Source organism: Osmerus eperlanus, chromosome 19 (assembly GCF_963692335.1).
Source record: "Osmerus eperlanus chromosome 19, fOsmEpe2.1, whole genome shotgun sequence".
Lineage (NCBI taxonomy): Eukaryota > Metazoa > Chordata > Actinopteri > Osmeriformes > Osmeridae > Osmerus > Osmerus eperlanus.
The window spans coordinates 13413412-13424547 of record NC_085036.1 but is presented as its reverse complement, the minus strand read 5'-3'; the positions used below and the strand labels follow the sequence as shown (position 1 = coordinate 13424547).

The following is an 11136-nucleotide window of genomic DNA, read 5'->3' as shown; positions in this document are numbered from 1 at the left end:
GGGGGGGAGGGAGGTGGGGGGGGGAGGTGGGGAGGGAGGGAGGTGGGGGGGGAGGGAGGGAGGGAGGTGGGGGGGGAGAGAGAGAGGGGAGGGAGAGGGGGGAGGGGGAGGGAGAGAGAGGGGGGAGGGAGAGAGAGGAGGGGGCAGAGAGAGGAGGGAGGGTGAGAGAGGAGGGAGGGAGGTGGAGGGAGTGAGAGAGAGGAAGAGGGAGGGATGTGGAGGGAGGGGAGAGAGAGAGGGGGGGGGGGAGAGAGAGAGGGGGGGAGGGAGGGAGGTGGAGGGAGGGAGAAAGATGAGGAGGGAGGTAGGTGGAAGGAGGGAGAGAAAGGAGGGAGGGAGGTGGAGGGAGGGAGAGAGAGACCAGGAGAGCTGCAGGAAGAGGTATGGGTCTGGATGGTTATCACTGACACCAGAACACCCCGAGGAGTTGGGATGGGCATAGTTCATGTGTAGCCCCTGTGTTCTGGTTAGAGGGAAGGGGAGAAGGGGGGAGGGGAGGAAGGAAGGAACTGTTCGTCTTCATCCCAGGAACACAGTGGCCCAGAGGTGTCTATGTAGATCCCACACAGTCAGCCTGCAGAACTACATGGACACACACACACACACACTCTCTCTCACACACACACTCATACGCAAACAAACTGGCACACACACATACACTCACACACACACTCACACAAGCAAACCCACACACACCTCATCACATGATGAGACAGAAAACAGTAGCATCTTTCTTCTCCGTGATGATCGGTCCCTGTTTCAACTGCCTGCCTGTCTGCCTGCCTGTCTCCCCGCCTGCCTGTCTGCCTGCCTGTCTGTCAGCCTGTCTGTTTACCTGTCTGTCTGTCTGTCTGTCACAGGAGACACACCTACCCCCCCCCCCACCCTGACCCAGACGACCCAGCTAGCAACACACTCATGGATTGCTCACATGCCACATCCTCCCAAATGAGGTCTTGATTGCATGCTTGGAAGCACAGAGTTTTCACACATGTAAACACGCAGGCACACACGAGTACGAGACCTAGATACACACTCTCCTCTCTCCATCTCTCCTCTGTCCATCTCTCCTCGTTCCATCTTGTCATCTCTCCTCTCTCCATCTCTCCTCTGTCCATCTCACCTCTCTCCATCTCTCCTCTGTCCAGCTCTCATCTCTCCTCTCTCCATCTCTCCTCTGTCCATCTCTCCATCTCTCCTCTGTCCAGCTCTCCTCTCTCCATCTTGTCATCTCTCCTCTCTCCATCTCTCCTCTCTCCTCTCTCCATCTCTCCTCTCTCCTCTCTCCTCTCTCCTCTCTCCATCTCTCCTCTCTCCTCTCTCCATCTCTCCATCTCTCCTTTCTCCTCTCTCCATCTCTCCTCTCTCCTCTCTCCTCTCTCCTTTCTCCATCTCTCCATCTCTCCTTTCTCCTCTCTCCATCTCTCCTCTCTCCTCTCTCCTCTCTCCATCTCTCCATCTCTCCTTTCTCCTCTCTCCATCTCTCCTCTCTCCTCTCTCCTCTCTCCTCTCTCCATCTCTCCATCTCTCCTCTCTCCATCTCTCCTCTCTCCATCTCTCCTCTCTCCATCTCTCCTCTCTCCATCTCTCCTCTCTCCATCTCTCCTCTACATGTTCACACAGATGTGAACTCCCACACACTCCCACTCGCTCCGGGCCAGAAACAGAAGCCAGTTCCTGTTTCCAGCTTTCCTCTGGACTGCCAGGCAACATAACTATCCTCCTCCCTCCTCCCTCCCTCATCCCTCCCTCATCCCTCCTGCCCCCTCCCTCCCTCCTCCCTACCTCCCTTCCTCCCCCTCTCCTCCCTAGACTGAGCCCCACTGAAATTAATCAATATAAACCTCATATCTAATAGGAATTGTTCAGAGTCAGTTCAGACAGTGGATATCTTTTAGCTTCTGTACTGTACAACACTATACTATACTATAATATACTATTCTAAACTATACTATACTATACTATACTATACTATACTATACTATAATATACTATACTATTCTATACCATACTATACTATACTATACTATTCTATACTATTCTATACTATACCATACTATACCATACCATACCATACCATACCATACCATACCATACTATACTATTCTATACTATACCATACTATACTATACCATACTATACTATACCATTCTATACTAAACTATACTATTCTATACTGTACTAGGCTCCGCCCCCTGTGTGTCTGGTGTATGCCCATGTTGCAGCCTCCTGTTGGGCAGTGTCCTGGCAGGCGAGCGTGTGAGGTGTGATCCTGGGCTCTGTGTTTCCCTCCAGCCTGACATCAGGGCCTGGCTGGCTGGGGATCGATCAGGGCTCGTGAGGAATCCATGATGCATCTTCACTGCTGCTTTCTGGGGCACAAGACCAGCTTCACTGGTCATTCAGTGAAAATCAATCAGTGGGGTTGGCCCTAATCGATGACGCCGGTGGAAAACTGCAATGTTTTAACCAGTAACATCACATGATGGAGTCATGTTTAATTAAGAGGGAGCATGTCCTAAAACATCGAGCATTTCCGATTAATCGTTGCAACCGGTTGTTCTGTGATGACACGTCCCGCACACACACCCTGTCTCCTACCTGCGGTAACCATAGTTACCCTGTCTCCTACCTGTGGTAACCATAGTTACCCCCGTCTCCTACCTGCGGTAACCATAGTTACCCCGTCTCCTACCTGCGGTAACCGTAGTTATCATCTGCTACCTGAAGTATCGTGAAGGCCGGTTGCCATGGGAACGGACGCAAAGCTGGCAGAGGTCATGAGGGATGTAGATGATGGAGGGATGAAGGGGTGGAGAGATGTAGATGGGGGAATGGGGTGGATGGAATGAGGGATTTTTACAGGAAGGCACCTCCTCCTGACACTGGCTGCTGCACTGCCTTCGTCACACCTGCCTCACCTGCGTTGCCCACTGCCTTCATCACACCCTGCCTCACCTGCCTTGCCCACTGCCTTCATCACACCCTGCCTCACCTGCCTTGCCCACTGCCTTCATCACACCCTGCCTCACCTGCCTTGCCCACTGCCTTCATCACACCCTGCCTCACCTGCCTTGCCCACTGCCTTCATCACACCCTGCCTCACCTGCCTTGCCCACTGCCTTCATCACACCCTGCCTCACCTGCCTTGCCCACTGCCTTCATCACACCCTGCCTCACCCCCCTGCCTTCCCCCACTCCATCTCTAATCACTCGAACTGCACACAACACCACGCTTCCCAGGTCAGCCATGCATGAGACAGACTCTCTGTATGTGTGAGTGTATGTGTGAGTGTGAGTGTCTGGGTATGTGTGTGCGTGTGTGTGCGTGTGTGTGTTTGTGTGTGCGTGTGTTAATGACAGAGAGAGAGAGAGTGTGTCTGTGTGTCAATGTGTCTCTGTTGGTGCAGTAGAGAGAGAGAAAGAGAGATAGAAACAGTGAGCAGGGGAGAGAGAGACAGGGAAATGGGCTGGAAGCTATTTAAAGACCCTTTAGAGAGAATGAGAAGCAAAGCGAGGAACACAGTAAGAGAAGAAATAAGGTTCTTTACTGAATGACTGTGAGCAGGAATGTGCCTGTGTAGTAATGTACAGTACTGTACTGCAATATGCAGTAACACACAATACCACACAGTAGCACACAGTAACACACAGTAGCGTGCAATAACACGCAGTAACACATAGTAACACACAGTAACACAGTAACACATAGTAACACACAGTAACATAGTAACACACAGTAAGATGCAGTAACACACAGTAACACAGTAACACATAGTAACACACAGTAACATAGTAACACACAGTAACACATTAACACAGTAACACAGTAACACACAGTAACACAGTAACACACAGTAACATGCAGTAACACACAGTAACACAGTAACACACAGTAACACACAGTAACACACAGTAACACAGTAACACGCAGTAACACAGTAACACAGTAACACGCAGTAACACAGTAACACAGTAACACGCAGTAACACAGTAACACAGTAACACACAGTAACACAGTAACACAGTAACACAGTAACACGCAGTAACACAGTAACGCAGTAACACACAGTAACACAGTAACACAGTAACACGCAGTAACACAGTAACGCAGTAACACACAGTAACACAGTAACACGCAGTAACTCAGTAACACAGTAACACAGTAACACACAGTAACACAGTAACACACAGTAACACAGTAACACAGTAACACACAGTAACACAGTAACACAGTAACACACAGTAACACACAGTAACACAGTAACAGAGTAACACGTTGTGTCTCATCAGCTCCAGCCAGAAGGACCCGTCGTCGGCCACCGTGGGGAAGGTCCGGGACTTGGCCTCCTTCCGACGTCACTTCCGCATGGGCTTCATGACCATGCCGGCCTCCCAGGCTCTGTCCCCCCACTCCTGCTCCTCCGCCATGGCCCCCCGCTCCCAGTCCTGCCACGCCGTGGGCGCGGGGGCCCCGGGGGACGCCGGCCTGGAGAACGGGGACTACTCGGACACCCAGTCGCAGCACGGGGGGCGCTGCCCCCCCACCAAGCCCAGACGACACCCAAGCACCCGGCTCAGCTCCAACTCCTCCGACCCCCGCGCCTCTCACGGGCCCCCCGAGGCGCCCCCTCCGCCCCCACCATCGCAGTCCAAACACTCGGACAAGAAGAACGGTAAGATCGGTGGCGGCCGCTGAAAGATAGACCGTTAGATAGACTGTAGACCATGCACTCCTGGTCGCTGAGACTCTGCTGGACTTTCCATATTCCCTGTTTGTCTGTCGCTTTGGATGAAAGTATCTGCTAAATAAATATAATATAGAATTATGCAGAACTTGTATATCTGCTGCACTACAACTGTACAGTATATGCCAATGCTGACACACCTGGCCGACACACCTCTCTCTCTCTCTCTCTCTCTCTCTCTCTCTCTCTCTCTCTCTCTCTCTCTCTCTCTCTCTCTCTCTCTCTCTCTCTCTCTCTCTCTCTCTCTCTCTCTCTCTCTCTCTGTCGCTCCTCAGCCATGAAGAAGTCAGACTCAGGAGACATGAGCAAGAAGGTTCCTCCTCTGAAGCCAAAGCGGAGCCCCAGTACCCAGCTCTCCTTTGACCCCCCGCACCCCCGGCCCGGCCCCCCCACCACGCCCCTCCCCTTCCAGGGGCCCGAAGGCCAGGGTGCTCTGGGGGACGATGAGCCCGTTTACATAGAGATGGTGGGCCAGGTGTTCACCAGAGACAGCCAGACGCCTCACCCCGTCACCCCTGCCGCCACCACGCCCGACTCGGACTCGGACCAGAGCGAGGCCATCTACGAGGAGATGAAGTACTCTCTACCGGACAGCAGGGACTCCCACAAACGCCTGCCGCTCAAACAGGAGAAGCTACGACCCTCCAAACACCACCACCACCACTCTGCCGCCTCCTCCTCCAGCGCCTCCTCTCCCCTCCCCCGCCCCTCCTCCTCCTCCCCGTCCTGCTCCTCCAAAACTAAAGCCACAGTCTCCATCTCCCTCTCCTCGCCCCTCCCCTCCTCCACCTCCTCCACCCCTGTCCCCCAGGTCCTGTCCTCCAGCCCCCACCCCCCGCGGGCCCCCACCCCCTACCTGCTCCAGGGGGGCAAACCAGAGACAGAGACCAACAGTAAAATCCCAGCCCCCTTCCCCAACCTCCTCCAGCACCGGCCCCCCCTGCTAGCCTTCCCCCAGCCAGCTGCCGCCTCCAGTGGGGTGGGGGTCCAGCACAAGACCTCCACCAAGCTGGGGACCATCAGCATCCAGTCCTCCTCCAGCCTCACGGCTCCAGCCGGCTCCTCATCCTCCACCCCCTCCTCCAACCTCCCGGTGCTCCTGTCAGGCTCCTCCACCACCTCCTCCAACCTCCCCATGCCCCTGTCCGGGTCTAAAGACCCCTCAGGGGGGAAGGAGGACAAGCAGGCCGACCGTAGAGACATCTCGCTGGGGCCTGCGCCCGGCCTCAGGGCACGGAGCCACTCCACCCCGCTGCCTCCCTCCTCCAAGTCCACCTCCCCCTACTCCCACCACCACCACCACCACCCCCAGCACCGGCCCTCCCACTACCACCACTACCGCAAACCAGAACGAGGGGACTCCCCTGCCCCTGGCAAGACCGGCTCCCAGACCTCCAGCCAGTCCTGCGCCCAGACACAGACCCAGGGCTCGGGCAAGGAGGGCAAGTCTGTCAGCTTCCTCTTGAAGTCGGACAAGGAGGAGAGGGAGAGGGATAGAGACCGAGAAAGAGGAGAGAGAAACAGAGACAGAGACAGGGAGAAAGACAGAGACAGAGAGAGAGACAGAGACAGAGAGAGAGACAGAGAGAGAGACAGAGAGAGAGATCGAGACAGAGAGAGAGGGAGTCACTCCTCTCAAAAAGAGAACATCCCCACAACCAGCTGTCACTCCTTACAGACCAGCTCCGCCCCAACCCTCACCTCCTCCTCCCATCGCCCTCACTCTCGCCCCCACCTCCATCGCTCCCACGCCCCCCACACCCCCCACGCCCTCCCCGCCTACAAGCCCCCCTCCTCGGACAGCCCCCTACTGTGGACCTACCCCTCTGGGGGCTTCCGCCGGCCCCCGGCCTACGACAGTCTGCGAGGGGGGCCCCAGCTGCCCTCGCTGCACCCCTCAGGGCTCTCCGGCGGGGGCGACATGGCCTCCAAGAGTAGCACGGTTCCGGGTCCCCTCCAGGGCAAGGCTGGATTCGTGCCCTGGGACAGCGCTGGGGGCCTGGGCTTCTCAGACGAGGGCTCCCACTGGCCCATGCAGAGGAAGCTGTCGTTCAGTCATGGAACCAGAGAGGCAGAGAGTAAGTGGACCGGAGGGGAGGGGGGAGAGGGGAATGGGGGGTCACAAGGTCAGTTGGCTGCGCCAGTTGAAAGAAAAGGGGGTTTAAAGTCATTGTCAGCGTATAATCTTTGTGACATTTGTGGTATCTGTAATATTTGCTTATACAAATTCTGGGGTTTGTATAATGAGCTAATAATACAACGTATTTATAATTTGTACATTTATTTTGGCAATCTGAATTAGCATCTGCGTAATCAGAAGCATCTGCTAAAATAATAAAATGCTGATCTAAATAACGACATCATCAAAGAGAGAGAGTCGCCCTTCTCCCGTGAGCTGCTGTTCCTCTGGGCCTGACCTGCTGTTCCTCTGGGCCTGACCTGGTGTTCCTCTGGGCCTGACCTGGTGTTCCTCTGGGCCTGACCTGCTGTTCCTCTGGGCCTGACCTGGTGTTCCTATGGGCCTGACCTGTTGTTCCTCTGGGCCTGACCTGCTGTTCCTCTGGGCCTGACCTGCTGTTCCTCTGGGCCTGACCTGGTGTTCCTCTGGGCCTGACCTGTTGTTCCTCTGGGCCTGACCTGGTGTTCCTCTGGGCCTGACCTGTTGTTCCTCTGGGCCTGACCTGCTGTTCCTCTGAGCCTGACCTGCTGTTCCTCTGGGCCTGACCTGTTGTTCCTCTGGGCCTGACCTGGTGTTCCTCTGGGCCTGACCTGCTGTTCCTCTGGGCCTGACCTGCTGTTCCTCTGGGCCTGACCTGCTGTTCCTCTGAGCCCGACCTGCTGTTCCTCTGGGCCTGACCTGGTGTTCCTCTGGGCCTGACCTGGTGTTCCTCTGGGCCTGACCTGCTGTTCCTCTGGGCCTGACCTGTTGTTTCTCTGAGCCCGACCTGCTGTTCCTCTGGGCCTGACCTGCTGTTCCTCTGGGCCTGACCTGCTGTTCCTCTGGGCCTGACCTGTTGTTTCTCTGAGCCCGACCTGCTGTTCCTCTGGGCCTGACCTGCTGTTCCTCTGGGCCTGACCTGCTGTTCCTCTGGGCCTGACCTGGTGTTCCTCTGGGCCTGACCTGCTGTTCCTCTGGGCCTGACCTGCTGTTCCTCTGGGCCTGACCTGCTGTTCCTCTCCCTTCAGAGAACGAGAGCCGGGCGTGGAACGGCAGCGCAGATGCCCTGCTGCGCCTGGGCCAGGAGGAGGCGGGACACCACAGAGGAGGACACTCCGGGATCCCCGTGCGTTTCAGCGGCGGCAGCGCCAGAGGCCACGCCCAGGGGCTGGCAGGATTGGAGGGCAGTGCCAGAGGCCACGCCCAGGGGCTGGCGGGGTTAGAGGGCAACGTAGGCTTCAGGGACCTGCCCAGAGGATGGCTGCCTCTGCCCTGCCAGACCTTCCCCGCTTGCCGGAATGGAGGTAACCCCACACACCCTAACCCCCAAAAACCCTCACCCTGAAGTAGAGGATGTAACTCGGATGCAGTGTTTGTGTGTCGCTTCGGATGTACATGTGTGTTCTGTGCTCTTGGGTTGTCCTGGATGTGAGTTCTGTGCTCTAAAGTGTGTGTGTGTGTGTGTGTTGCAGAGCTGGGCAGACTGGGCCGCTCGTCCTCCACGTCGGGAGTGAGACTAGCCGGAGGAGACGTGACCCGGCAGAGCAGCCTTCCTGGCCGAGAGGCTCAGAGTCAGGTGAGCTGCCTCGCTACCTCAGCTAGCCAGGTGAGCTACCTCACTACCTCAGCTGGCCAGGTGAGCTACCTCGCTACCTCAGCTAGCCAGGTGAGCTGTCTCTCTACCTCAGCTAGCCAGGTGAGCTACCTCACTACCTCAGCTAGACAGGTGAGCTGCCTCACTACCTCAGCTAGCCAGGTGAGCTACCTCACTACCTCAGCTAGCCAGGTGAGCTACCTCACTACCTCAGCTAGACAGGTGAGCTGCCTCACTACCTCAGCTAGCCAGGTGAGCTACCTCACTACCTCAGCTAGCCAGGTGAGCTACCTCACTACCTCACTACCTCAGCTAGCCAGGTGAGCTACCTCACTACCTCAGCTAGCCAGGTGAGCTACCTCACTACCTCAGCTAGACAGGTGAGCTGCCTCACTACCTCAGCTAGCCAGGTGAGCTACCTCACTACCTCAGCTAGCCAGGTGAGCTACCTCACTACCTCACTACCTCAGCTAGCCAGGTGAGCTACCTCACTACCTCAGCTAGCCAGGTGAGCTACCTCACTACCTCAGCTAGACAGGTGAGCTGCCTCACTACCTCAGCTAGCCAGGTGAGCTACCTCACTACCTCACTACCTCAGCTAGCCAGATGAGCTACCTCGCTACCTCACTACCTCAGCTAGCCAGGTGAGCTGCCTCACTGCCTCAGTACCTCACCTTCTTACTATCATCAGGAAAACTATCTTCTCACAGCCACCCAGAAACCGACCATCATTCTTAATCACTGTCCAGAAGACCATTAATCTGAGCATGATGATGGCAATTTTCCGCCGTACTAGTGTCTGGTATTAGCATTAGCATTAGGAACATCATAATGTTTCTGACTGCTGATGAAGGCAGCGCGCCGCCAGGTCTATTAATAGCCTGTAGCGATGTTCCCAGCGAGCAGAATAGGGTCGTGGCCAGCCTCCCAGCAGAGGAGCGGGGAGAGGGCTCTGGAGCTGACGAGATGCGTAGACGCGAGGAGTGCGCTGCACAGTCTTTAACGGCAGCAGCAAACTGCTATCCAATAGCGTCGCGTTTTTCCCAGTCACTTGGCAGCGTCTCATGCTGACGCAGTTTCAGTGCAGCAGAATGTTGCCCTGTCCCTCCCTCCTGCTGTGGTACAGCGCTGCCACCTAGTGGTGGACTGTGGTAACAGCGCTGGTGCCCTCTGGTGGTGGACTCTGGTTATGGCAGTGCTTCCTCCTGGTGGTAGCATCTGGCATGAGCAGGACCGCCCCCTTAATGCCACAGCAATGTCAGGAAAGTCACTAAAATCGCCCCCAAAAAGGCACTAAATATTTCAGAAGCTGTTTTAATATCTATATGTAATTAATATCTATCTCATACAATCTATAATAGCAGACTTAATATCTCCGTTGTGGTGTCGCAGACCCCGGCACCCTGCAGCCCCGCCCCGTCCAGACAGCAGCAGCTCCACCTGCAGTTCCAGCACCTGGCCCAGCTGGCGCAGGGACACCCTCCCTCCACTGGGGGCGCCATCCCGTCGGCCGCCCAGACGCAGCGGGACGGGAAGCTCCTGGAGGTGATCGAGCGCAAGCGCTGCCTGTGCAAGGAGATCAAGGCCCATCGGCGCCCCGACAAGAGCCTGTGCAAGCAGGACAGCATGCCCATCCTTCCCAGCTGGAGACGAACACCAGAGCCTCGCAAGACTGGCACCCCGCCCTGCCAGAGGCCGCAAGCGGTGGTGTGGGACACTGCCATCTAGTGGGGGGGGGAGAGGTGTGGGCACTGCCATCTAGTGGGGGGGAGAGAGGTGTGGGTACTGCCATCTAAGGGGGGAGTTTGGGGGGGCGGAGGGGGGGGGAACTGGCAGAGCACACACTCTCATCACAAACTCCACACACACACACCACACACACACATGGTAGGATTGAGAAGGGAACTCTTCACAAGAAGAGGAGAGCGTGATGGCGGACCCGACCCCTCTGCGAGGGCACGTCCCCGCACACAGACGGCTGGGGGGGGGGGGGGTTCTGGACTGGAGCCCCCGAAAGCTTACTGAGCAGCCTGGACGAGGGTTGGGTTACCACGCTGAAAGCAGCCGGGTGGTGGAGAATTTGTGCCAAAAGTAATCGCGCAATGATTTTTTGTGATGAGTAAGAAGAGGAGAAAAATGTCACCCTATTTGGAGAGATACAATCAGGAACTAGTCCTTTCTTAAACACAGTTTGAAATAGGTATAGTGAGCCCCGTCGTTTTATTGTAAATGCTGTGACTCAGCAACTATTAGCTAAAATGTAAAAGAAAGGAGACATCTAAATGAGAAATGGTTCCTGGGACATAGTTCCTCAGTTCTCTCTGACTAGGATTGTACCTCCACTGTCACAATCACACACAAAACGGTGAAACTACTTATAGATGAAACTAATCTTGACACGACTCAAGCACACTTAAACTCTCGGGCCTTATTTAGATGGTGCAGAGGAATGACCGAACCCGGCCCCCCAAAAAACACCCTGGACTAGAAACACCATGGATTCGAAACACCCTGGTGCCCCAAAATCAAAAGTCAAATTTGATCAAATACGAACAAAGAAACTGTTTTCAACAACTCAAATTGTGATACCACCCTTGATATTTAGGACCGTTTTGCTCTTTCCCTCCCAGTTATGA

General features: G+C 55.5%; 1 protein-coding gene across 1 annotated transcript; it reads left to right on the top strand.

The window, feature by feature from the left end:
* The first annotated feature begins 4277 nt into the window (after window positions 1-4277).
* Window positions 4278-10239, top strand: LOC134039867 (neuronal tyrosine-phosphorylated phosphoinositide-3-kinase adapter 1). The gene is made up of 5 exons (XM_062486004.1): window positions 4278-4676; window positions 5024-6826; window positions 7935-8210; window positions 8379-8482; window positions 9893-10239. Exons 1-5 carry the CDS (start codon window positions 4370-4372, stop codon window positions 10226-10228), a joined length of 2826 nt encoding a protein of 941 aa, XP_062341988.1. The 5' UTR covers window positions 4278-4369; the 3' UTR covers window positions 10229-10239.
* Window positions 10240-11136: the final 897 nt, after the last annotated feature.

Bases quoted from the DNA above. Each gene is read 5' to 3' on its own strand.
- LOC134039867 (XM_062486004.1), top strand. From the start codon at position 4,370: ATGGGCTTCATGACCATGCCGGCCTCCCAGGCTCTGTCCCCCCACTCC. The intron at 6,827-7,934 runs GTAAGTGGACCG...CTCTCCCTTCAG, and splicing joins TGGAACCAGAGAGGCAGAGA to AGAACGAGAGCCGGGCGTGG. The intron at 8,211-8,378 runs GTAACCCCACAC...TGTGTGTTGCAG, and splicing joins CCCCGCTTGCCGGAATGGAG to AGCTGGGCAGACTGGGCCGC.